The sequence below is a fragment of the Heteronotia binoei genome, chromosome 10, assembly GCF_032191835.1.
Source record: "Heteronotia binoei isolate CCM8104 ecotype False Entrance Well chromosome 10, APGP_CSIRO_Hbin_v1, whole genome shotgun sequence".
Classification (NCBI taxonomy): domain Eukaryota; kingdom Metazoa; phylum Chordata; class Lepidosauria; order Squamata; family Gekkonidae; genus Heteronotia; species Heteronotia binoei.
Genome location: NC_083232.1, coordinates 37672202 through 37699343, shown reverse-complemented (window position 1 = coordinate 37699343; position 27142 = coordinate 37672202). Strand labels below are relative to the sequence as shown.

Below are 27142 nucleotides of genomic sequence, written 5' to 3'. Positions count from 1 at the left end.
CAAAAGCTTCAGAGACAAAATACAATGCCTTTATGTACAAGATATTCAGTGGCATCATGACTCCGTAACTCCACAGGGCCTTTTATTTCTGTGTATTTTAATATATAATGTGTAAAGGGAAATAAAAATATCCATAGATTTTGGGACATATGTTGAGGAACCATGACTGGTCACCATTTTGAGATACACATTATTTTCTTCTCACACTATGTACTTGCCATATTATGTGTTTCATGTACCTAAACTGACATGTGCCCATCCTGGGCTTCTGCAAGAAGTGTGAAGTAAAATGGTTCATAGCTTCCTGGGTTTGTATCAAGGCTTCCCCTTTTCATAAATCATGGTGGAAGGCAGAGTTCTGTGTTGACTCTCTTGCTCATTTTTTGTTGTTCAGCTCCAACACTACCTACCAACAAGGAAATCATTGGTCATACCTTTATATTGTCACGTTCACAGTTTGTGCCTCCATCCACACTCAGTGCTGTAAAGCTGTAGTTGAGGGTGTTACCAAAAGTTGTTTGGATGGTCCAGTTGCAGTAAGCATTTGCAGGATAGTTACTGGGATAATTTAAACTCTCCAAGATGCCCTGGCTACGGTTAGCTGTTACAACTCCCTGGCAAACTGGGGAAAAGAAAACAACATGCCCATTTATAATTCCTATATGGTTTTACATTCTACATAATCAGAACATGACTCCATAATATTAATAACAAATATTAATGTTGTTGGGACTCAAATGTCTGTAGATTCATATTGTGCTCAATTAAAAGAGCATTTTGCAACCTTAACAGAAAATGATAGAGGAGCATAAACTGAATGTTGAAAGGAATGCAGTTCTAAAAGAAGAAGATGAAGAAGATATTGGATTTATATCCCGCCCTCCACTCCGAAGAGTCTCAGAGCGGCTCACAATCTCCTTTACCTTCCTCCCCCACAACAGACACCCTGTGAGGTGGGTGGGGCTGGAGAGGCCTCTCACAGCAGCTGCCCTTTCAAGGACAACCTCTGCCAGAGCTATGGCTGACCCAAGGCCATGCTAGCAGGTGCAAGTGGAGGAGTGGGGAATCAAACCCGGTTCTCCCAGATAAGAGTCCGCGCACTTAACCACTACACCAAACTGGCTACAGAGGCTGCCCATAAAAAGAGAAACCAAGGCTGGGTACAGACGGGCAGCTTTGGGTGCACCAGAGGTGCTCCAAACTGTGCCGCCTCAAACTGGAGTGGACAAAGAGCTATCAGACGATCCCATGCAAGGCACCTATATCTTGCATGAGGAGTGCTTCAGTGCAGTCAGACGGTTGTTGTTCACCATTCTCTTAGTGTGGTTTGAGTTTCTTTTGTTCCTTAATTTTTTTGGTAGCCATGTGCTCATGTGCCCATGCGCCGAGGGAAGTTTTTCTTTTTTAAAAAAAGAATACTGGTGAGTGTCTAAAATGGATTGGCAGGTTCACACCACCAATCCACTGCACTTGCGCTCTCTGGAGTTCAGACGCCTTGAAAGGCAGAAGGCGTGGGGCTTAAATTCATTGTGCATTTTTCTTAAAACATTTAAATAAATGATGTGTTGTGTTTGTCTTTAATAGAATCACATTTGTAAATACTTAGTCCAGGGGTCTCCAGCAGGGTTCCCTTGGGTACCTTGGTATCTGCTGACACTTTTCCTAGTTCCTACCAATTGTTTTTAGAAAGTAGGTGGGGCCAGATGGGGCTTTTGTCTAGCAGGGCTTCTGATTGGCTGTGCAGATATTTTAAAATGTTGCTTTAGCAGCAGCTGCCACCACAGCACAAGGATCTCACATTGTGACTAGGAAAATATTTTTAAATAATATGTTAATTTAAAAAGTCACCCTGTTAATCAAAGTTTATATGTGAAATGCTGAAGACTTACTACTAGAATTATGCATTGCCTTACTTCCTAATTTTGTGATTGTCTCTGCCTCCTGCAACAGCCATTTTGTAGCTTTGTCCACCTCTCTGGGTTTGAATTCCAAAGGTGCTCACAGGTTCAAAAAGGCTGGATATCCCTAACCTAGTCTGACATCTATTATGCTGGTAAAGCTGGGCCCCTAAATGGATTACATCTTCACCTAGCAGCACTACCATCATGCTCTTTGTTTTGTTTTGTTTAGAATGCTTAATAAAGACTGAGATGGAAGCAGGCAAATAAGAGACATAGCAAAGGAAAAATGGGCACACAGCAGGAAATCAGAAGTGTGCCCCATAATATGAATTAGGATTAAAACTGTATCTGAGATTTGGAAACATTAAAGTCTGCTGTTGAATACTGTTTTGCAGATCTTCTGTTCAATGTCTTGTAAATTGGGTGGTTTGAGATGAACATGCTAAAAGAATGTGTAGAACTTCCAGGATATGAATGTTTAAAGCCACAGACAAAATCTTTGGATAACAAAATAAGTCTGCATAGTTCTTGCTTCTAACAGGCTATGGTTCCTGGTACTTTTTCTCATACAAAATTCTACTCTTGAATAAATTGCCTGAAGGTATAGAAGAAAGGTTTGCACATGAACAGGAAACAGTGTTGTAAGAATATGTGCACAGTTTCTATGGCACACTGCTGGAACTTACTTTGCTTAAAACGAGCGAGGAACCCTCCACCTCCGAAAGACACATCTGTCCTTAGTTTTATATACATACTGTCCCCAGTAGAGCGGATTGTGGGTGGTACCTGATTACCACAAAATTTGCCCAGCATTTTAGCATTGGTACTGTTGCCATCATAGACCTGAAGATACATACAAAGACACAAGAGGCTGGTAAAATATCGCTCCTGACTGCTCAACTGATCATACGTGTCATATTGGAAATGTCGATATGAAACAATTAATAGGACATGTGAGTGAATTGGCTCTTGCATAACCTGTATGCTGAAATGACCACTTGAAGAATACTGTGTTATGCAAGATATTGTTCAAATGTCTGCTGGAAGATATTTCTATTTCAATATTTGTTGTATTCTGACACAATATTTTCAGCGTCAGTTGTTACCATATCCCCTAAAACTGTAATGCTTTTCTCAACATGACTGGAGAGAAACCAACAGTACTTGAAGCAGTGATGTCACTTCTGAGCATCGACATGTAGAGTTGACATGTAGAGTGAGTCTCTATTGTTACTCTCTATGATGCTACCAGGCTCAAATCTAGCTGTTCTAAAGCAGAAACAGTGATCAAGTTTCAACCCATTCTCATATACCTGTGGGCACATATGCATGTAGAGAATTATACTGTGTACATGAAGTAATGAAGTTACTGCTGCCACTGGGAGTGCCACGTGCCTAGCAATGGAAACTGGTGGTTGCCATGGTTGCCCCACCACCCTGACATGGATAGTCCAGGATATGGAAAGGAGTAAAACAGGGTTGCATTCTGCCACCTTTGTTATTTTATTTTCATATAAATGATTTGGTATCATGTTTAAATAACCTAGATTATCACACACACACATGACATGTCAGCTTTGGCCCTACTTGTGTGTAGAAAAAAGTTTTTGAGAATAGTCAAAAGTTATCCACCTATTTTTGAGTGTATCTACAGAAGCTCCCTTTTATGACCACCAGCCTTAGTAAGGTAGAATAAACCATGCTACATACATCAACGTAATCATATTGACATCTTGCATGAGACTCTAGATGGAATTGATCAAACTGGATTTCAAAGGGGCTTCCATGACTTGACTTCAGCAACCAGTAGCATTCGGCATTGTGGTGGTAAGGCATAGGGTAGTTGGGAGACATGAAGACTCCAGAAGAAGTTGTAAGGGTTCCACCACAACCTGAAAGGAAAATGCAAAGAAATGCATCTATCCAGTATCTGTTTTTCCTCACAGTTAACGACTCTTGAAGCAACTTTTCAATGTGGGAACATTCCTTTGTAATATATTTCATTTTCTGTTGGCAATTTTTAAAGTTTCAAATTATACTAATTCACCCCAAGGAATATGCAGTTGTTATATAATTTACATAAATGAGATTATCAATGCCATTTTATGGATGTAGCTCCTTTGAATTCCCACCCCATGCATGCTGCTACTGTATGGGACCAGTGGGAACTCATGAAAACAGCGCCCCATGTTTCTGCTGAATGGTCCCAAGACTCATCATCTTTGAGTCAGGCAGCATCAGAATAAGTGAAACAGAACTCTATGACATTGTACCATGCTGAGCCCCCTCCTGTCCCCAAATCTCGCCCTCCCCCAGATCCACCCCCAAAGTCTCCTCCCTTGCCATGTTCCCACCATTTAGGGCAGCAAAATTAGCTGAATGGCCCAAGGTCCTCCAGCAAGCTTCATCACAGAATATTGGTTTGAACCTGGCATTTCAGATTTTAGTTCAAAATTCTAACTTTCAGACCACAGTGACTCTCACACTGTGGCGGACAAGTTGAGAAAACCCTGACATCCTTTATTCCTGCTTCCAATTAGAGAAATGGCATTCTATGTTTGGCATTATTTTACCTGTTGATGTTCCATCCCAGTAAGCTGAAAATCCGGTGCTGGTAACATATACATCACTTACAAACTTTATCCATAGTTTGTTACTATGGGAGATAGTCATTGGGGGCAATGTATCTCCACAGTATTTCCCAACTAATGGTGAAGTCTCATAACCACCATCTCTATAAGCAGAGAGAACATATATCAGTGGTTATACTTAATTATACTTCACAGAATTAGGCAAAATAATTGTCTGACCAGATCATTATTCTGCCCATGCCCACCCCTGGACATGCTCCTCTGAATCAGCACCAACTACCTGCATCAGTTCCAGAGGGGTAGCTACTTTATTCTGTTGGAGTAACATTAAACAGGAATTGTGCAGCACTTCAAAGACTTGAACGTTTTTAATGCTAGCAAATGCTTTCATGGACTGTTTTGTATGATGCATGTATCAGCAGTTTTATACACATCAGCATGTTGTCCTAAATTTTAATCTATGCTATGTAAGTAAATGTGATAATAATGTTTGAATACATAACATCCTATCTTCAATTTAAAGCTCAAACCCAGCCCCTTGGCAGAGATCTGAAAGCAAACAGGTAACCAGTGCTGCTTCTGTAAACCTGCTGTCTTATATAATCTTAGTCAAAGGCAATTGCCTGTATGTTCATACAGCGTGCCTCTCTGTCCTACAGTTCTTTTAAAATCTTTCAGATATTACTATAAAGATATCAAGAATAAATTCACTTGCCTGATTTCTACATAATCCCTTGAACATCTTGCACTCTCCAAGGAGAAATTGGTGAAGTGCAAAGCAATCTGTTTGTTGTTCCTCACACTGATCCTGTATATGCACATCATTCGGTTTGGGTAGTGGTTAGGGTAATTTGGAGACGATACCACACCACTAGCTTCTGTGTAGTCATGTGAACATGCTTAAAAGAGAATAGAACAAAGCACACAGGTGACTCGCAGTGGATTTTAAAAGTCATAGGAAAGAAAGCCATGCTGGAAAGATCTTCATAGGACACAAAGACATGGGAAACAGGTCTGCAACGCACAGCAAACTATTTTTGATTGCCCATTGGGTGAAAAATAATCTCGCTAAAGCTCCTGTGTAAAACTAAAATTCAGGATCCCTGTAAGATTTCTAATATTAATCTTGACAATACTTCATGTACAATTTACTATCTGTACACTTTTGTGGAACGATCCTCTTCTAGAGGCAGGGCCTTCTTGACTGCTGTCCCAGTGCTCTTGAATACCTTTCCTTGGATGCCTCACCTTTCTGTAAATATTGTGCAGACTAGATATGAAAACCTTTTTGTTTGATTTGCCAGCAAATGCTTTAAACAATTATGCCTGGTTTTTGTTTTCTTTCCTGCTTAGAACATAAGAACAGCCATGCTGGATAACATGAACTGTCCTCCTTCCTGTCTTTTAGATAGGGTTGCCAGGTCCAGCTCAAGAAATATCTGGAGACTTAGGGGGGTGGAGCTAGGAGACTTTGGGGGTGGAGCCAGGAGCAAGGTTGTGACAAGCACAATTAAACTCCAAAGGAAGTTCTGGCCACTACATTTAAGTTGACTGCAATCCTTTTAAATGCCTTATGTCCTGCATTGGAAATAATGGAGGATAGGGGCACCTTCTTCTGGGGCTCATAGAATTTGATCCCCTGGTCAAATCTTTTTGAAACTTGGGGGGTGTTTGGAGGAGAGGCACCAGATGCTATGCTGAAAATGTGGTGCTTCTATCTCAAAAACAGCCCCCAGAGCACCAAATACTCACATATCAATTCTCCATTATTCTCTATGGGAACCATAGAGAATAATGGAGTGCTCAGTGGACATTTCTTTCCCCTGCCCCCACTTTCTGATGTCCCTGAAGTGGGGGGAGGGCTCTGAACTGGGGTGTCCCCTGCCTCAAACTGGGATTGACAACCCTGCTTGCAGAGTGCCAACCAGAAGCCACAAGAAGGCCTGCAAGGAGAGCCCAGAGGCCAAGCCTTTCATTATTGCCCCCAGTTCTGAACCTTAGGAGCCCAGCCAAGCCTTGGTAACTCACTAATGGCTAATGAACAATCATAGGAAACATAATGGCAGAAGAGATGCGAGTCTGTGGCTCTCATGTGCCACATGTCTGCTATTAAAAGGGCAGCTTCCTATTCCCAGCACTAAAAGACCTTTAAGTGTAGATATGTTATAGGGTTGCCAGTCTCCAGGTGGGGCTGGGAGATCTCCTGCTTTTACAACTGATCTCCAGCTAGCAGAGATCAGCTCTGGGGGTGAAAACGGCTGCTTTGAAGGGTAGACTCAATGACATTGCATTAGGGTTGCCAAGTCCTCTTCGTCCTGGAGCGGGGGACCTATTGTACCATAGAGTTTTCCCTCCCAAATTGCTAGAGCATCCAGGGAAACCATAGAGTTTTCCCTGAAATGCCTAGAGCAGCTGCAGCACACCATCGCGATGACGTCACTTCCAGGCGATGTAGGGGGAGGTTCCCCCTGCTGGCTCAATGTGGGCTGGCAGGTTGGGAACCTTCCGGGTGGGGGAGAGGGAGGAGTTTGGAGAGGGGAAGGGCCTCAGCATGATGCAATGTAGGGCTGCCAAGCCCCCGGTTCTGGGTGGGGGAACCCCACCCCAACTGGGGGCTTGACAGCCCTACATTGCACTATGCTGAAGCCCCCTCCTCTCTCCAATCTCCTCCCTTTCCAAGATCCATACCAAAAGTTTCCAGGTATTTTCCCACACTGACCTGACAATCCTAAGATACAACACAAGTTTTGAGCATTTAACATTGCAAAGTGGGTGTATAATGCTCCTTACATTGTCCTTTGCAAACATTTAATCTAGTAATTATTTCCATTAAAATGTGCAAATAATTAAGAAAAAATATGGTTGAGGCTCCAACTGGAAGAAATCAATTAGCTACTTATTAGGATGGCTTGTTTTGTTGTGATTCTCCCACAGTACTCTAAGAGGGACTTAGAAATCTAAAAAGTGATCAAACTGTTGTTTAGTATACCCACTCTGGTTAGAACTACACAACATTCAGAAGAAATTAAATCCAGATGAGTAAATATTAAACATCCTACTTGGCTAGAGTCTTTTCGTGCAAATCCATCCAATACCATCACAGTAATTGCTCTGTTTTTCACTTTTCCAGTTGGCTCTTGTTGGTATCAAGGCATAGGGCTACTGGATTAAAATGCTATTTCTGGGAGTTATGAACATTAAGAGTTATGAATTTTGAGTAGTTTCCTTTGTCACAACCAAGTCGGTTAATGTCCTGATGTTATAATAAAAAAGCTGGTGAAACTGATGCTCCAATTCATATTTTTAATGTAGGAATTTAAGTTAGAAGTGCAAATTTGAACTGAATGGTCATGCACAACTTTACATGTGTGTCAACTGCAAGTTCTGATTCAAGTACAAGCACTCTAAAGATACACTCAAGATGCTTTGAAGGAGAGGGCAAAAAGCAAACCTGGGAGCCTGTAGAAAGTGAAGAGAACATTAAAAACACAACTTTGTTGTCTCTTTTTTCATGTACCCTTGAACAATTTGGAAAAATTAAAGCTGGGACATTTTCCCAAAAAAGGAGTTAGATTTATGCTTTGCCAAAATTCTTCTTTTGAAAAGCCAATTGAAGAGTCTTGTATCACATATGTTTTTTCCCCTTTTTAATGTGATTCTTCACTGCCAAAACAGATTTGCCATTTTCCTGAGAATACACATGCTCCTTTTGTCCTGATATATGCCACCTCCTCCAAACCTCCAACTCACCCTGCATCCCTACCAAACAGTCTTTTTACAGGCAATAGAAGAAAATATCTACACTTGAAGCCCTGCTGGTGCTGGCACATGATAACATAATGAACTGACTTGATTTTACTAACTCAGAAAAGAGAAGGAGTGCAAACAAAGATCCTTTGTGAAGGAGTTCAAAAGGAAGCTTGTTTAGAAACAAGACGTTCAAATTGAATGTCCTCTCTCCAGCTTCAACGGCTTGAGATCCATGCCGCTGCCAAGTGGGACATTAATTGCCAGCCTTTGCCCACTCAAAATCCAGGGAGTAAGCAAGATTATCTCTTCCCCTGCAGTTATGACTGCTCAGGACAGCTTAAATTTGCAGCTTTCCTTAGGCCATCCCAACGAGCTACATCTAATAGGGCATTCTAAACGAAGGGCATGCAATCCATGGCTCTAGAGCCGAATGTGGCTCTTTAAAAAAAGAAATCTTGATGTTAAGGTATATTGGAGGAATAGGTTGTATGCTAGAACAACCAGCATATTAAATGAACGGCATGGGGATGTTTGTGAGATTAAGGATGCTTTATGGAAAAGGAGCTGAAGCCATGCTGCCGGCTTTCTGAGTACCTGCAAAAGTGTTATGTATTGAGTGCTGTTTAATGATGAACTGTTCTTGCTAGTAAAGAGTTGTGTTGAATGAGAGCTGGCTGAGCTCACTATTAAACAAAAAAGAACCCCTGATATACTGTAAGCAGAACCCCAAGGGGCCTAGAAGCATATTCTAAAATCTAAACTTGTCTCAGTTTAGCCTGTGTCTGGATTGGAGACTGATTGGGAGCACCATGAAAGGAAGTATGAGTATCATAAATTAATAAAGGTTTAAAACTCTGTTCCAAAGTCAACAGGACAGTAATCACTTCTGACTTTATGAGCTAAATTTATAAAAACAAGAAGGCTACACATTTTCAGTTCAAAATTGTTAAAAAATTATGACCAGAAAGACTAATAGTGTGAAGCCATTGTAAGACAGATAGAGATAAGCAGTTCTGCTACTGACCTAATTAAATGAGTCATGGGAAAGGGAGTCACATGTTCACATTTGAAACTGGACAAGGACTTTTTTAATACATGCAGATGAGGAAAGCCTTCCCCCTCCTTCCTTCACTGCACACTCCAGTGTTTGAAGAATTTATTTCTCCTAGTTCAGCTTCAATACCAGTTTGAAGGGGGAATGGAAGAAAATACTTCAAGCAACACGGTTCTGTGAGATAAGGATGAGCAGACACACACTCCCATTTTCAGTAAAAAGGAAGTGTGTGTGTGTGGGGTGGGAGGGGGGAGGGAAACAGGCTCCACAGGGTTTAATCCTGCATATAGTAACCTGAATAGGGAGAGGCTGTGGCTCAGTGGTAGAAAGGCCACTTTGCATGCACAGAAATCCTTTTAAATTGTTCATTTATGTTTGGATTTCTTTGCTTGAATTTCCTATATCATTCATAACTGTCACGGATTTGGTAAATATTGGTTCAGGTCCAGGAAAGTAGAGTATAGGAACTGATGCAGTGTTGTACGATCCATTGAATCACGGATGTGCTTAATGGAAGGAAGGAAGCATTAACTACTCCTGCACTTCAAAGTTCGTTTGAAAGAATAAGCAATCATGATTTTCACAGCAAGTTTCAGCCCTGTTTTTATTGTCTGGAAATGTGATTGCTGCCATTTAACTCTCTCCTTCTAAATGCTGGATTATAAATTGCAGATTGCCACTTTGTAATTCTTGACTTCTGTCCATCCCCATGATATTTTACCTACTCTTTATGGGGAGGGGGGAAGGAATGGATGTGCGAAAAATTGCTGAGATATAAAGCCCCAACAGTTTTAATGCACATACAAAGCTCTATATAAGTAGGGACTACACCCATTTACTTAAATAGCAGAAAAGTTCCAAAGTTGTCTTCACATAGTCAGTAGAGCTGCATGATTTTAGGACTAATATTGTTTGTGATCTGCCAAGAGGCAACTCTATATATCTCAAATAGGTACCGTCCATAGATGAAGAAGAAGAAGATGAAGAAGATATTGGATTTATATCCCGTCCTCCACTCTGAAGAGTCTCAGAGCGGCTCACAATCTCCTTTACCTTCCTCCCCCACAACAGACACCCTGTGAGGTGGGTGGGGCTAAGAGAGCTCTTACAGTAGCTGCCCTTTCAAGGACAACCTCTGCCAGAGCTAGGGCTAACCCAAGGCCATTCCAGCAGGTGCAAGTGGAGGAGTGGGGAATCAAACCCGGTTCTCCCAGATAAGAGTCCACACACTTAACCACTACACCGAACTGGGTCTCAAAGGAAGCAAAGAACATATAGCATGCTTCCAACTGAGAACATAGATGCTTTAAAGTCATGCTTTAAAGTCATTAATGGATTGCTATATTATCTTTCCCTGAGGCATGAAGAAGGAAGGCACATTAGCTGCTACAGCTTCTAGGCAGGAAGGATGAGTGGCCGTGGCCACCAGCAGCACACAAGGCTGGCAGCAAGAGATCTCTGCATTAGGTGGCACCCTTTGTTGAACCATGGCTGAGTATAGTGAATATAATATTGTACCTCCAGAAGCATTCAGTGAAGCATAATTGGCAGCAAATCCCTCTGAGGCTGTGTCTTGATTTGTTACAAAATACAACATTAAAGTGTTGCCGCTACTGGTAACAGATGGTGGAATTGACCTCCCACAGTACCTGTACCAAACCAATGATAAATAACAGATGTTTATTTATTAGATTAAATGCATATTATTCACCAGATGGAAAATCAATATTTGTTGATGGCCCTGAATTACTGCATATCAGCTTCTTTCTGCACTCTCAAATTCTAGTCTTTGAAGAGAGAAAAAGACAAGTTCTGTTTATTCACTTTGTCTGCCCCATGCATAACTTTACAATGTCTATTATATCTCCATTCAATCATATTTAAAAGTACTGAATTATTGAGCTTTTCCATGTAGGACAAATATAAAACAACAAGACTGCTCATAAGTATTATGCATCAAGGGAGAGAGGATGGAGTTGTTATGCTAAATGTGGAGACTGGGTGTTGATTAACATGGAGCACAGTGCGACATGGTGAAAGCATGGGAAAAAACCCTTTAAATGGGACATATTTTCTGGAAGTCCAGGTAGCTCACTGCTTATAGCGAGAGCGGGCAAATTGCTAACTCAATAGACTTTAGAAATCTGTGTATTTACCTGCCAAGCTTTGTCATAGTGCTGTTGTCATAGATTTCTAGGTAATCTCTGCTGCAACTGTAATCAAATTCCAGGTAAAAAGACATGATGGTTAGACGGATCAAATAACCAGGCTGGACTAAGATGGTCCATCTACATTTCACACCATGTGGGTAAGTAACCGGATATCCAGGACTTGAGATAGTTCCATCTGGTTCTGTGAGAGTCACTCCACATGCTATAACATAGGAACACAGTGCATTGAATGAGGCAGAAGAAACACCTACAGAGGCAGCTCATAAACCCTTAAAACCCATGACTTTTAATTGTACCTTTTCTTTAAAATTCTCTAAATTTTTGAAAGAGAGTTTGCATTGCCTGTTTTAGTCCACTAGTAATCCCAACACAAATTTAAATGGCTTTCATTATGTGATCCCTGATAACCTGGTGACAAAGTAGAGAAAAAACTTTACCGGCATCAAAAGACTTGTATTGAGCCATGAAGCCAAAGTTGGTAACAGAGGATGCTCGGAATTTTACGTAGAGATAGTTCTGAGTCGACTGAATGATTGATGGTGCAGTGACACCACAGTATTTCCCCAAAGAAGGAGAATTTGCATTGTTTCCATCTCTGATCTGAGAGGTGAAAAGATAATGATCAGTATCTGTATCAATAACATAACAGACAACTTTTCATTGAAACCATACAGCACATACAAAGAGCTTAAATGATCATGGCTTAAATTAATTCAATATTCTGGCCATCCAGAATTGTTTTCCTGTCTGTACTAAAAACTCTGCAGCATATGCAGGCCCAGATAAGTAACTAGGTAACAGATGGATGCAAAAATTCATTACAGGCTTTGCAAAACAGTCTTCCAAAGGATAGGGCGGGATATAAATCCAAAAATTAAATTAAATTAAAATTAAATTAGACTTATTTTGTTAATGCACATAGCGCAATCATCAACCCTGGGTTTCCTCTTAGGTAACTGATTTAAGGCTCCTGTTAGCTGTGTGAAAATATCCAAATATTCAACATGTACAAACAACTAAGGCACAGTTGATGGAGGTGGGAAAATGAGGTATAGAATCCTGGGGATAGCACCATTTTAAGCTTCAGGGGGAGGATCACATTTTGAGAATTTGTTTTCTATGTTAAAATTCACTATGAGTAAAAAAGAACCCATCAGCACAACAAGAAGAAAGATGGAATAGATTCCCTACAAATAATTTAAAAAACCAGCATGGCAAGCAGAAAGATGCTTCACCAGTCTTCTATTGGTGTTTAGTCTCTTCTATGTGAAAATTAATTCCAAGCTGCAATCTGACGTCTGTAGTCTAGAGCGGTACAGTCCACTCTATCACCTCAGAACTCCTCCCTCATTCTCCTGCATATGTGAACAAGTCTGCACATTTCACCAACATTGTCATAGAAAAGATTATGATTTCTTAATTCTTAAGAGTCATCATGGGCCTTTTGATGAATTTGGATACATGTTTGTATAGCAGATGCAATCCTCTTATGATCTACTCCTAGGGTTGCAAATCCTCAGTTGGGAGGCTGGGGATCCCCTGGTTTGGATGCCCACTCCCTGCTTCAGGGTTATCAGAAAGCACGGGGGGCAGAGAATGTCCACTGGGCACTCCATTATACTCTATGGAGACTAGTTGCCATAGAGTATAATGGAGACTCAATCTGTGGGTATCTGGGGCTCCAGAGGGCTTAAAAAAAAGAGTAAAGGCACCAAATTTTCAGGGTAGCTTCTGGTGTCTCTCCTGGAAAAAAACCCCCAAATTTCAAAAAAGATTGGACTAGGGGTCCAATTCTATGAACCCCAAAAAAGGGTGCCTCCATTCTTCATTACTTCCAATGGAAGACATTTAAAAGGAATGTGATGGCCAGAACTTCCTTTGAAGTTCAATCATGCTGGTCACAGCCTTGCTCCTGGCTCCATCCCCAAAGTCCCCAGATATTTCCTGAGTCAGACCTGGCAACCCTATACTACAGTAGTACTTTGAAGTGTGAGACAGAAGTGATTTTCATACCTTTACTGAATGCACAGAAAGGATAAAAAATCATTCAACCTCTGTTTGTTCACTGAAAGGCAGGAACAGACCTGATACATGTTAACCTGAATTCAAGGCGTTTGTTTTCCATGTGACTGTGAACGCTGCAAAAGCAGGGTTCTCAAGCATGTGGAGACATTGCACAGTACAATCTTTCTGCATGAAAATTGTTTGCAGAGGACTTCTGTACTGTCTTTGCAGACAGCCTGAAGTTTATGGAAACCACCTCTACAGAACTGCAACAAAGTTGGAAGGCAGTCCATTTTGAGAAGCAGTCTCAAAATATTAAAACCTGCAGTTGTCCTCCTCCAGTATCTCAAAGGAAAAAATCCAAATGATCAGTTTCTACAATTAGCGAGATGGAATGGCCCAAGATTCAAACAAGTCCAGTTGTACACTGATTTCACATTTCAACTCTAAACATATTTCTTCCAATGAATATGTTTAGGACTGTGGGCCAAGTATAAACAATTTTTTGGTTGTATGCAAAGGTTACTGCAGTTTTATAAATTTTATTATAATTTTTTTTACCTCAACATAATCTTCATTGCAGGTTGTGATATTATAAATCTGAAAGCCAGTGAAATTAAGCATGATGACATTGCCTTCAGGTTGAGAGATGACCCACTCACAGATCTTGTCACGAGAGATTGCCCTGGGATAATAGGGAGATCTGAGGACACCTTCACCAGACAAGGCACCCCCACAAGCTGCAGAGATAAATTTATTAGTACTACTGTATGTACTTAGATGATTTATTAGCCACATTACAAGCTCAATAAAAGATCAATCACATTACAAGATCAATAAAATAATCAATAATAAATCAATATTAGTTTTGTCAATGAAACAGCTGATATGAATAGGTTCAATAAAGAACCTCAGCTGGGATAGATAACACAGTTAAACAGCTTCAGTGATAAAGTCATTTTAGCAAGGGGAGTCCAAAACAAAAGCACAACAAAAAGTAACCCCAGACAGTTGGGTGTTTTTTTAGTGCTTAAAAAGTTTAGAAGGCACACCATACAAACCTCTGGGTGGAAGGTATTGTATCATTGAGGCGCCAGTTCAGAAAAGGCCCTGTTTCTGGCTGCCACCCACCTTAGGTGGAGGCCATAAGAGTATGTGTCAGATGCCATTTATAATTGATAAGAAAGAAGGCAGCTCTTCAAGAAATGGAGAATTAATCTGAGTGTCCATTTACGGTAGTATGTATATATTCATTTAAAGTAAGAGATTATTCATGGCCAAACATGAACTCTTCCCATAAGCAGTGTTAGATAAATTACCTGAATTTAGAAAATGAGGGTAGTGTTTTCTGAACATTGTAAAACTGTAATAAATTGCAGCGAATGTATAAACTGGCAGAATCTTTCCTGGGGGTTGGAGACTCACTATTCCACTGGATTGAACACCACTGAACAGCAGTGGAAGACTTAAGATGCTGGTGCATATCTGGAACAGGGCAATCAACAGGCAGGAAGCAGTGACATAGGGCCACTTCAGAGCTCTTTCCTTTTCATTGGCTTTGCTCTAAAGGCAAGTGGCACTAATGGCTAGAGAGAACTAGACAGTTTTTCTGGTCACATTTACTGCACAGGACTTTGGTGGACTGCAAAGGAAGTGGGAGGAAAAGTCTAACTAGTACATTTGTAATACAAGCTCTTTTCAGTTGTTATATTTGATGGTATCCAACTGTGTGTACTGGGAGCACAGATTTCCCATGATCTTTCTACTATGTGTGATTGCAATTTCATCTCAACAGAGTACTCCACATATCTTATGCTTGAGTACACATTATACAATATGATAACCTTGGGTTTTGTGTAACATGAACTGAAACAAAAAATACAAACAGTGCCCTATTCAAACAAAATGACCACATATATCAGGTGAATTATGGGTTGCATGCACTCCCAGTGTGTTTGGTTTGATACCCCACAACAAGCATAACAACTATAAAAAGTTCATGATGAGAACAGGTGTCTTCCCGATTTGTAGTTCTGTCTTTATGCTACTCAAGTTCTAGGTGAGAAAAACAAAACAAAACAAAACAAATGCGACCATAGAGGCAGGCATTTGTTCATCTGGTAAAGGTTAAACATTTGTTCAGTTGTCTCCAAGAAAGAAATCAGAATTCTAATAATCAGATTCTCTTACCGACTTCATAAAGAGCCCTGAAGCTAGACCTTTGTACTGATGTGTCTGACTTAAACTTGATCCAGAGGTTGTTACTATTGGAAGTAATAGTGGAGGGCAAGACATTTGTACACAACTTGTTGATCAAGGGAGATGTTTCCATGTCACCATCCCGGATCTAACCAGCAAAGGAAAAGAAAAGACTATCAGATCATGAAAAACAAAGATTCATTTGTCAGAAGCATGCCTCCAGCCAAATGATCCAGCTTGCCTCTGACGAGCATACTAAGTATAGTGAGCAGAGGTGCAAAATTCCAAAAGCCTAGTCCACCACCCCTAAATTGGTCCCAGTTCCGACGACAGGATTGCTGAAGCAGGCTAGAAGCTGGTTCTGTTCCTCCCATTAAAGTTGATTCATGTAGGATCTGGCCTCCTCTGATTTCTTTGTAGACCCTAATCAGAGTCAGCAACACCCAGAGGAGAAGGTCATACAGTTCAGAAGCTATGGCTATATGGTCGAGGACCTGTCTACCTTAGGGACCGTCTCTCCCCATATGAACCCCAGAGAGGACTGAGGTCAGCCGGGAAAAACTTGTTGAATATTCCTGGACCGAGAGAGGTGAAGTTGAAAAGTACCCGCAACCGGGCCTTCTCCTCTATAGCTCCGAGCCTATGGAATCAACTTCCAGAGGAAATGCGGGCCCTGCGGGACCTTGAACAGTTCCGCAGGGCCTGCAAGACCATCCTCTTCTGATTGGCTTTCGCTGGAGAAGAACGAAACTGTTAAGAAAAACTGCCATCATAAAAGCAAATATAGCACTAGCCCTCTTATTAACTAATTTTTAAACTTAATCTGAATTTTAACTAGACTGTTTAAATGTAATTTATTTGTTTCTGTATAATTAATGTTTGAATTGCTGTTAGCCGCCCTGAGCCTGCTCCGGCGGGGAGGGCGGGATACAAATAAAATTTTGTTGTTGTTGATGGCTATCAGAGAGAGCTCTAGCACCTCTTCATTAAGGACTGACTGACTGAAATTTATTTATTTATGTCATATTTATATCCCACCCATTCTATGCAGACTTAAGGCGGCTAACAGCATAAAATACACAATAAACAATATTAAAACAATCAAACAATCAAATAAATTGAAATGGTGCTACTTGGGAGGGAGAGAAACCGGAAGATGCTATCAAAATCTGTTTTGCTTGACACACACAGATTTCTGAGTCTGCCTCCTAGGTAGTCTAGCTAGCTCCTCATGTCTGGGGAAAAAAAAGTAGTACAGTTTACCAGTGTTTTGTTGTTATTCATGAAAAGTGTAAGGAAAACACCAACAACTGGAAGAATATTGCAGAGCTTAAAAAAGCAAAACCTGGCACCATAAGTATACTAAACCTTCATCTTGGGGAAATATATCTGACATGATCAGACAATCTCGATCTCAGCCAGAAAAAAAAATTGCTGCTCCAATTAGCAATAGGCTTCTGTTTTATTTTTAAAATGCTTTTGTGTAAAATTCCACAGTTTACCTACCTATGGGTCTATCTTTCTGTCCATACAGTCCTGTTACAATGATAAGATGTCTGTGCAAGGGTCCCCCCACTCCCACCCACAGATTACAGCACAGATTACAGGCACCCCCAGATTACATGTTACCAAGTAAAAGTGTATGCTCTAGCTATCATTGAGTGAGCATACAGTGGCAATTGGCCTCAGTTATCTGAGCATATATAACACACATACAAGACCAGGCTGCCCTCCTGCCATTAAGTGCACCACTACTATTGCCTTATCTTCCTCTTGCCCATTTTCTCATCCTCTTTCAGGCAGAAGCAGAAAAAAAAAGTGTAAATGAATGCAGCTTGGTGCCACTATTGCTGCTATGAGCCACTACCACACACATGAACACATGAAGCTTCCCCTCCTATGTAGTCAGACCACTGGTCTGTCAAGGTCACTATGGTCCACTTTGGCTGGCAGTAGCTTGCCAGGGTCTCAGATAAGTATCTTTCACATCACCCATTACATTTTCCTTCTAACTAGAGAATGCCAGGGATTGAACCAGGGGCCTTCTGCACACTAAGCAAATGCTCTACCACTGAACAATGGCCCCACACCATGCAAAAGGTGAATGAGTTGCAGAGGTTGACATTTTTTCCTTGCTGCTATTGTTAAATATTCACTCAAACCAGTTTGGTATGAGTTACATTGAAGGTAGGCAATGCTGTCACCTCTACACAACAAAGAAGGAAAGAAGCAATAGCTGTTACTCCTCTGCCTGGTGAGTCAAGCGTTTGAGACTTTCACGGCCTGTAAGTTTTCTGATAGTGCTACTTCTTAACAGCAACCCTGAACTCGGGAAAATCCAGTGGGCAGGTTAGGATGTTGTGCACTATTTATTTATTTATTTACTTTAAATTTATATGCCACCCACTCCACATGCGGACTCTGGGCAGCGTATAGCTGCACTATCTAGGGATTTATGCACATAAAGGTGCCTTCAACATGCATGTCTGTGTGGGATTCCAGAAAAAGGAAGATCATAGAAAAGTGGCATACAAATAGCTATTGTTTAGAGTGGTTTTAGGGTTGCCAGTCTCCAGGTGGAGCCTGGCGATCTCTCACTTTACAACTGAACTCCAGCTGGCAGAGATCAGCTCCCCTGGAGAAAATGACTGCATTGCTCCTCCTCTCCCCAAACCCCACCCTCTCCCAGATCCACCCCCAAGGTCACCAGATATTTTTTTACACTGACCTGGCAACCCTGAGTGGTTTCTCCTGGCAATAAGTCATCATACACTTCTTGTGCTTTATTATATGTTTGCTAAGACAGATCAATGTTACCTCTGATTTTACAACACATCACTATAGTCCCAGATAACCCAGTCAGAAACTAGGCCTCTTCCATTCTCCCTGCTTTTGATGTCACCAGCCAAAGCTGTGTCTCTGGGTGCTATGGCAACCATGCCAGAGAGCTTGTTGATCTGCAGTGTATTTTGTGGCTCTCAAGGCACAAACTACTCAAGGCACAAAACTACTTAAAATGTATCATCTCTGAATTTCCTCCCAGTCTTTTTTTATTTAACCCCCCCCCCCTCCATTTCATGTAATTGTAGGAGAAATGTCACAGGTAATATGTTTTGGAAAGAGAAGATTTTCACATGGTTATAATGTTGCATTTCAATGCACCTACAAAGAAACTGTACTGTTGTTTAGTAGAAAACTCTTAAACAGCACCAATATTCTGGCTACAAACTTTTGTGCTGTATTCCATGCTTTTCTTCCACAGTGTGGGAACAGGGCTGGATCTACGTTTTTTGAGAGGGGGCAAAATTAAAAAATGACACCCCATTATGGGACCATTCTATCTTATGGGCCTAAAGAATAGAATGGACTCCATACCCAATTTGGCATCCACCCCCCTCTGGTGGTGCCCAGGGCAAGCACCCCCTCTGCTCCCCCCTAGATCTGGCCCTGTAGTGGGAGAACAGCCTGAGGAGGACAGATGCGTCTCAGCAAAGCTATCCTTCCTGGAACTGATCCCTGCACTACAAGGTAAATGCCCAACTGAATCAGTGAGAATTAGTGCCCGACGAAAATGAGTTTATTCCTCTTGCTGCTAGTGAATTGTGTTGCTGTTGTGCAAGCAATTAAGGAGGGGGATTATGAGCTCCAACAAATAAGAGCTGTCTGCTTTCATTATAGAGCAGACTTCCCTTTGTTTTCAGAAATTACACTTCATTTCAAAGAAAATCAAAGGAAGGAAAAAGAAGCCATGTTGTTATTGCAACCAATCTTCTGCAGCTAAATCTGAACACATAATTCAACAGATGCTAGAGAAAATATACAGGAATTTCTCCCAGTTTTCCCAGATGATTCCTACATAATGGCTACTTGGGCACATGCAAAGAACTGTGACAGCCCAGGAGTATGTCTGTTGTTTGAATAGCTGACACCCATCCATGCTGAAGAAAAACTGCATTCAAAACATCCCCAAAGCCCAAAACAGATGAGACACCAGAAAGATCTACAGTCTCTAACATGGATTTCCCTGAAAAATAACTGTTGGATGCCTTCATTTGGAAAGGGAACATGGAAGGAAGGATGGGGTTAATTCCTCCTTCCAAGCCTTATTGTAGACCTCAGATGAACCCCCTACAATGCTTATTTCCTTTCAATGCTGGGTGACCTTGGGCCAGTCACACATTTTCAGCCTAACTTATCTCATGGGGTTGTTGTGAGGATAACATGTAGGAGAGGAGAATGATGTAATCCACTTTGAATCCTCATTAGGGAGAAAGGCAGGGCATAAATAAAGAAAATAAACTGGGAAAAGCAAACTGGTTCTCCCCACTGCAGCAAATATCAGCTCAGGGATAGGGTCATTGGAGGCTGGCAAAATGATGCTGTGACAAGAGTTCAAGGGCCTTTTGTATGTACACAAGTGCCATCAAATCATAACCAAATTACGGTAAACACACAACCCCCTGCAAGGGGCTTTCAAGGCAAATGAGAAACAGAGTTCATTTGCCCTTGCCTTCTTCTGCAGAGTCATCCTTGGCAGTTTCCCATCTGACCCGTTTAGCTTAATTATGAGATCTGAGGAGATCAGGCTACACCAGGTCACCTTCCCTCCTGAGCCTCCTGTGGCTGCTGTTTATAAAGTACGGTTGCCGGGTGCCTTCCTCCTGCCAGTGGGGGTATTTTGGGGGTGTTCCAGGGGTGGGTGGGGAAGTCAGTGATGCACTGACATCACTTCCAGAATTGACATAATGGCATCAGTGATGTTGGTGCTCTACTTTTTGGGCAAAACTCAATGGTAAAAAATTGCTACAAACCACAGAGTTTTGCCCCCAAAAGTAGAGCATTTCTGACACAAAGATATCATTTCTGGAAGTGATGTCAGTGCATCACTGATGTCACATGGGGACATCTGTTTGGGGATGAGGTTTGCAGGAGTTTACAAAACTGGGGGATTCCCCCACTGGGCAAATGGCAACCCTATTATAAAGGGAAAACAAATTAGAGATAGCCTTGCCAACTCAGGCTTGGGAAACTCCTGGTCCTGTAAGGGTGGAATTTGGGGAGAAGGAGTTAAGCAGGGATGTAATACCATGAAATGTGCCCTACAATGCTATTTCCTCCAGGGCAACTGTTCTCTGCAGTCTGGATATCAGTTGTAATTCTAGGGGTACTTAAGGCCTTACTCAGTTGAGGGACAACTGTGGCACCTCCAGAACTGCATCTGATTGGGCCCTCCATTTCTTATTTTACATATTTTAGCTCTGGTTTCAATTGTTTTAATTATGTGTTTTGATTGGTTTGAATGACTTTTAAGATGGTTTTATTATGCAAGTTTTAATATTTTAGCTGCCTTGCTGGCTCTTTCAAGGGCAGAAAGGCCAAGTATAAGTTTTCTAAAATAAACTTTAGAAGCAGCTTGCTGTCCATTGTGACCTGAAGTTCCTTTGGATTTGCCCCTGAACTAGCCCCATGGTTCTGTCAACTTGCCCAAATTATTTCTGGGCTCTATATTATGGTAGCCAGTATTAGGCCATGTGGATACTCCTTAAGGTTTGCATGGAAGGTAAAATACTGACAGGCTGCTAGGGTGGCCAGGCTGTCCACTCGGGAGACCACTACCTGCCCTTGGCCTTGGTCCCCTGCCATCACTCAATAGGAGGTGTGTGTGTGGGGGGGAATGGCATCCTGTGAAACTGCAGTGTCACTTTTTAGCTGTGCAACCAAGAACTGAGAGCATCACATTGTGGGACACACTAGGATTTTGCTGAAACTCTATGATGTATTTTTGTTTTGTTGGTCAACAGCTGGCAATTATGGATGCAGCTTCTTTCAAATTTTGCAGGGAAAAGCTACCCTGGGAAAAATTCTGCCTTCCATGCAACTCAGAGAGCTACAGAAGGCAAGGCAGCCCTGTCTAATATTGTTTATCCTCAACTTGGTTTTGGTGCCTAATAACCTAAGATGCTAATTGAGCCTAATCACCTGAAGATCATAAATGCTCAGTCTTATCATAGCTTCATACCCATCTACCTTTGCCTCTTGCTGATTGCCAATCTATTCTCTGTGCCTTTTGAACCCTAATTACATGAATAAATATTCTCTAGTGTCTTCAGGGTAGAATCTCTGTAAGTTCTGTAGATAGAGGGAAACACAGAGATTCCTTTCAAAATAACCAAGTCATCACCTCTATGAAGTTCCAGGAGCAGCCCGGATGATTTTCCAGTTCCAGGTTTGTGAAGGTGAGAGAGATTTTTTCATGGGCTGGCTGGCTGATAATGTAGATGCACTGCCTGTTGCTGAGGTAAGAATTAGGCCAATAAGGGGACATAATAACCCCCATACTGTCTGTGTAATTTCCTCCACAATTGGGATCCGCTGTGTTAATAGAAACAGCAAATGGTTACTCATGGTGTCAAATGAAGCATATTCATCTGGTTCTTATACATAAATGGATGCAATTGTAGACATGATATGCACAAATGCAAATGTACTTACCAGAGGATGTAGTGTATGTGACATGAAAGCCTCTATCACTGTTTGCAGCATTAGAATGAAAGTGAACCCAGGCATATGGACCAGTTGTTTGAAGAGGAGGAGGTGACCAAGTGCTGCAGTATTTTCCAAGGAGGGGATCTTGGGAGAGGAGGCCATCTCGAAACTTAACAAAAGTATTAAGACAGATGCTTGCAGTACATCAGGTATGCAAATAGTACAGACCAGCAATCTACCTAGACCAGCATTCTGTTTCCCACAGTAGCCAGCCAATGCTCCAGAAGGCTCAGGGGCAACACAAAGCCTCTCCTTATGTTTATAGTACTCAGGTGGTCCACTGAACATGGAAGATCCATTTAGTCATGAGGAGTAAGGAACACTGATGGATCTATCATCCTTGTTAGTTATGTGAGATCACTCCTGTTAAACTACAAAATATTGCAAGTATACATATATAAAGATATGTAAACAGTTTCCTTTTGAACTTGTGCTTTGTAGGTCTCTGTATCTATGGAAACAATTCATATATATGTCAAGTGCATAGCTGAGTACAGAAAAGGAGTAGCATAAACAGGCAGATTTTCTGGAAGGAGACATCACCCCAGACAGGTGCCTTGTTTGTTTTGTTCTCAGAGCATAGCTATTGGCCTTCATAAAATCTATGCAATTCTTGGTCGTTCAGACTCTGCCAACAGGTCCAGAACTGCACAGGGGTACGTACACACTGCCAGAGACCATTCAACTCTGCTAGGAGTCTCCAGAGAAATGAAGGGATATTGTAAGACTTTCCTTTGTTTTCCTGTAGTTTATAATCATCACCCTGACTGTACTCTTTAATAAACACCTTATCTGAAGGAACGTCTCCTTCCACGTGACCTTGTGTACCAACTACAGTTGTCTGGCATCCATCTGTTGACTATCCCACCACTTAAGGTGGCCTGTCTGGCATCGTCTAGAGCCTATCCTTCTCCATTATGGCTCTGGTTCTGTGGAATGGGCTCCCTTAAGAGGTGAGGGAGTCCCCTCCTTTGAGATCTTCAGGAGGTGCTGCAAGACCTGTCTGTTTGCCAGGGTTTTTGGTGTGGTTTGAAAGGCAGGAATCTTCTAAGGGTGGGGAGAGACTTGGGGTTTGCTATTTTGTTTTTTATTTTAGTTGAAAATGTTTTTAACTATTATTGTAAGCCACCAGGAACCATAAGGAAATGCAAGGTGTAAACATTTTACTTAATAAAAGTTTTTAAAACAAACAAATAATCTTGATCACACAACAATTTGTCTTTGCTCAGGCACCGTCTTCAGATCTGAGAACAAAATCTGGCTGGTCCAGCCTCTTAAAGTAAGGCATTTAACCAATGAAAATGGTTGTAGGCTCTCCCATTACTTCCTCAGTCACCAGCAGTGGAAGTGTGGGAGGCGACAATGAGAGAGCAATGACCCATTATCATCATCTTCATCATTGGCCCAGTCCAAGGTGAGAGCTCCCTGTGGCACTGCTGGCACTGTAGTTTGCTGGGGACTTGTCCAGTAAATGGAAGGACCAGTTTTCCCCAGCTGCTCTGTTTCAGCCACTTTAATTGACCTGAGCTGCTCTCAGCTCTCTGAAGCTAATCAGTCTTTAGCAGGCCACTATGGGGGGAGCGGTACTCCTTTTTTTGCATACTTAGTGAGTACTCCAAACATGGAGATGTTCCAGTCTTCTGTTTCCTTTTGCTACTTTGTGATAGGCACATAACCACAGAGCTTTTCATTATGGGGAAGAATTTCTTGGTTACTGCCATTTACTGCTTGTGCTAATTACAGCTTAATTAGAACTGATGGGTGGATCACTAGAATTAATGTGCAGATCATCATGCATCTGCTTTTCAAAGTGCCAAGGAAATGGGAGACAAGACAACCAAGGCTTCAGCTGTTTTCTTACTAAGGAATGCTTGAACAGCCACCTGTTCTGGTCACAACCAGGGAGCCAATTATCTGACAGATTCTTTGTCAGTTTGTCAACCTGTGCTTCTCAGGTTGCATCAACTATTCCTTCCTGACAGTACAGCATTTGCCAGCCATGATCATCAGCTGTAATGCTACTTGCTCTACATTGCAAGTATCATTAGAAACCCTTCTAAACTACGTACATTACAAAAGTCTGGAAGTATTTTCATGCAGATTTCCTACATAATGGCTAAAATGTTTACAACATTTAATTCATATCTCTGAAAAAAATAAAAAGTTTCTTGGTAAAAAGGTATTAGAAGTCCTTTTTTTGTTTCTTTCAGTTTCATAAGAATTAAGAATGCACTGGAGGGTTTTCATCCTACTTGTTTTCTGCACTGGTTTTCCCATTTTGTTCATTTCCTTTATGATATTTTATGCAAAAATGGGCTACGATTTTTGTGTTAAAACAATGCTTGTTTTCCCCTTGAGTTCTTACACAGTCCAGCAGGGATTCTCAGGAGAAAGGCAGGTCAATAAATATTTTAAACAACAAAATAAATACTTCCCCATCATTGCTGCACCTCTAGGCAGGCAACTATTTAAACAGTTAAATCAGTCACAAATATAAACCAGTCATAAATCAACCACTCTTTTTTTTAAAAAAAAAAAAGCAAAAACCTAAGAGTTTGGTGTTTGTTTAAGTGATCTTCATTATTTTAATGGCTGCCAATCTTTTTGATCAGCAGCGTTTTCATGCATGCCTAGTTTTGTGAAAAGCAGGTGCAACCTAGTTTGCCAGTTGTTCAACGCCAAAGTGACTAACGTATGTCTGCTGTTCAATGCCTTGGTGACTAAGGTATGTCTGACCACCCCAACAAAATATGGTGTGTTTATCTCTCATTCACCAAGAAATTTGCAGCAGCCCTACTTCTAACTCAGCTTCTTCTACATCATTGTCTGTTCTCTGCTCTAGAGTAGAGTATTTGTGCCCCATCCACAAATAGTGAAGGAAGGTAGACAAATGTATTAGGAAAGGAAAAGGCTGGGACCAGTCACTTTTCCATGTGCTGGGACTTTAGAGAGCATTTGCAACAACTCCAGATACTAAGATAGCAACTCTAAGTATCATATAGCAGTAATTTAATATAGCTATTTATTTAATCAACTTATCCAGAGTTCTTACCCAGGTTAATGTGAAAAAATGTTACATTACACTGGCATTTCAGCGAGTGGATTTAAAAAAAAATGGCTAAGTTTCCATTTACATAGATAGCAACATGTTTCTGTAAACCTTTAACTGGACATTGTAATCACAGAGTTTACCTCCAAGTAGTCTTGGCTGCAATTAACATGGTGTTCAAGCCTCAGTGTTCCAAAGGCAAAAGTGATAAGAAGGTCAGGACTGGTTGAGATGATCCAATAACAATCCCTATTAACAGGATAGTTCCCAGGGTAGCCAGGTGAGTTGATTGAGCCATAAGTATTTGTTAGTTCACCACCGCACTCTAAAAAGGATAGAAAAAGACCCTTTCTTAATTAATTTAATATTTTCACCAACTTATACTATGTGCATAGATAGACCTGCTAAGGAACTCAACTTTTGTTCCACCTACATTTTGACAGATAAAGATAGGGACAATATGAATGAGTAGCAAATTTAGGCACATTGTTAGTCATTGACTTCATTGGACTTTGAAAAGTAACTCTGCTTAGGGTATCAACGTTTGAGTCCATTAACACTTTAAAGACCAAAAAGATTTTTGAGAGTCAAAGCTCTGATAAAAAGCCCCAATGAAGGGACCTTTGGTCTTGTAAGCTTATATAGGGTTGCCAAGTTCAATTCAAGAAATATCTGGGGATTTTGGGGTTGGAGCCAGGAGACTTTGGGGGTGGAGCCAGGAGACATTGGAGGTGGGGCCATAAGCAAAGTTGTGACAAGCATAATTGAACTCCAAAGGGAGTTCTGGCCATCACATTTAAAGGAACTGCACACATTCTAAATGCCTTCCCTACATTAGAAATAATGAAGGATAGGGGTACCTTCTTTTGGAGCTCATAGAATTGGACCCGCTGGAGTGAGCTCCAAGTGCTGGCATTGCAAACAATTTAAGGGTTGGTTTGCACATATGTGGTGGGAGTGTGAAGAGGTAAAACCCTTTTGGGGGAAATTATTCAATTTATTAGAAAAGTCTGCAATGTACCATTAACCATTGGCTTTAATATGATGTTGTTAAGCATAATAGGAAGTCCGGCACTAAGTAGACCCATGCAAAACCTTGTCAAGGCAATGATACTAGCGGGGAAGGCGGTCATCGCCTTGGGGTGGAAAGATAAAAGTAAATAAAAGTAAATGGTCAATAGAAAGCTGGCACAGCTATTTGTTTGATTACATACAGTCTGACATCGTGGCAACAATCAACAAGGATTCCACGTGGGAAGATAAAGTCAAGGAAATCGAGACCAGATGGAACCCTTATTTAGAGTGGATCTCAGGAGAAGCAAGGAAGGACATTCAGTGGAAGATCAGGACTCTGTGCCCTTGGCTGAGGGGAAAAGACTAAAAGAAGATGGGGAGGGTTGGGGGGGGGCGAGGGTTATTTGTAATTTCAACATCCATATGCTGTAATGGCCAATTGTACTAAAGTCAATAAAACATAAAAATATTTATTTATTTTTTTTAAAAAAAATTTTTTTGAAACATGGAGAGCATTTTGAGGAGAAAATTTGGTGCCTCAACCTCAAAATACAGCCTCTCTAGAGTCCCAGATACCCCTAGATCTATTCTCCATTATACCCTATGGTAATCAATCTCCATAGGGAATAATGAAGTGTCCAGCAGACATTTCCCTCCCCCCACCCCCCTATTTCTGATGACTCTGAAGCGGGGGAGGGCCATGTTGTTCTGCCTGCTTCCCCTGGCCCCATTCAGCCTTAAAGACACAGACACACCATCCCAAGAGGAAGCCTTTTCAAGTGGAGTCTGAAGCCTCTGGAGGTCAAAAGCCACATGGTGGCTGTGGGGACGGGGCTTCCCCCGCTGGCTGTCACATTCTCAGG

The 27142-nt window shown here is 41.3% G+C and overlaps 1 protein-coding gene across 1 annotated transcript in view; it reads right to left on the bottom strand.

The window, feature by feature from the left end:
- Window positions 1–27142, bottom strand: part of CUBN (cubilin) — a 211622-nt gene that overhangs the window by 149775 nt on the left and 34705 nt on the right. Inside the window, exons 15-27 of the mRNA XM_060248423.1 lie at window positions 25409–25590; window positions 22163–22325; window positions 21852–22042; window positions 15662–15818; window positions 14033–14211; window positions 11905–12067; window positions 11453–11669; window positions 10815–10945; window positions 5208–5391; window positions 4475–4635; window positions 3612–3793; window positions 2588–2744; window positions 435–622 (exon numbers count right to left, since the gene is read on the bottom strand). Of these exons, the coding sequence (XP_060104406.1) occupies window positions 435–622; window positions 2588–2744; window positions 3612–3793; window positions 4475–4635; window positions 5208–5391; window positions 10815–10945; window positions 11453–11669; window positions 11905–12067; window positions 14033–14211; window positions 15662–15818; window positions 21852–22042; window positions 22163–22325; window positions 25409–25590 (2255 nt within the window). The remainder of the gene's footprint in view (window positions 1–434; window positions 623–2587; window positions 2745–3611; window positions 3794–4474; window positions 4636–5207; window positions 5392–10814; window positions 10946–11452; window positions 11670–11904; window positions 12068–14032; window positions 14212–15661; window positions 15819–21851; window positions 22043–22162; window positions 22326–25408; window positions 25591–27142) is intronic.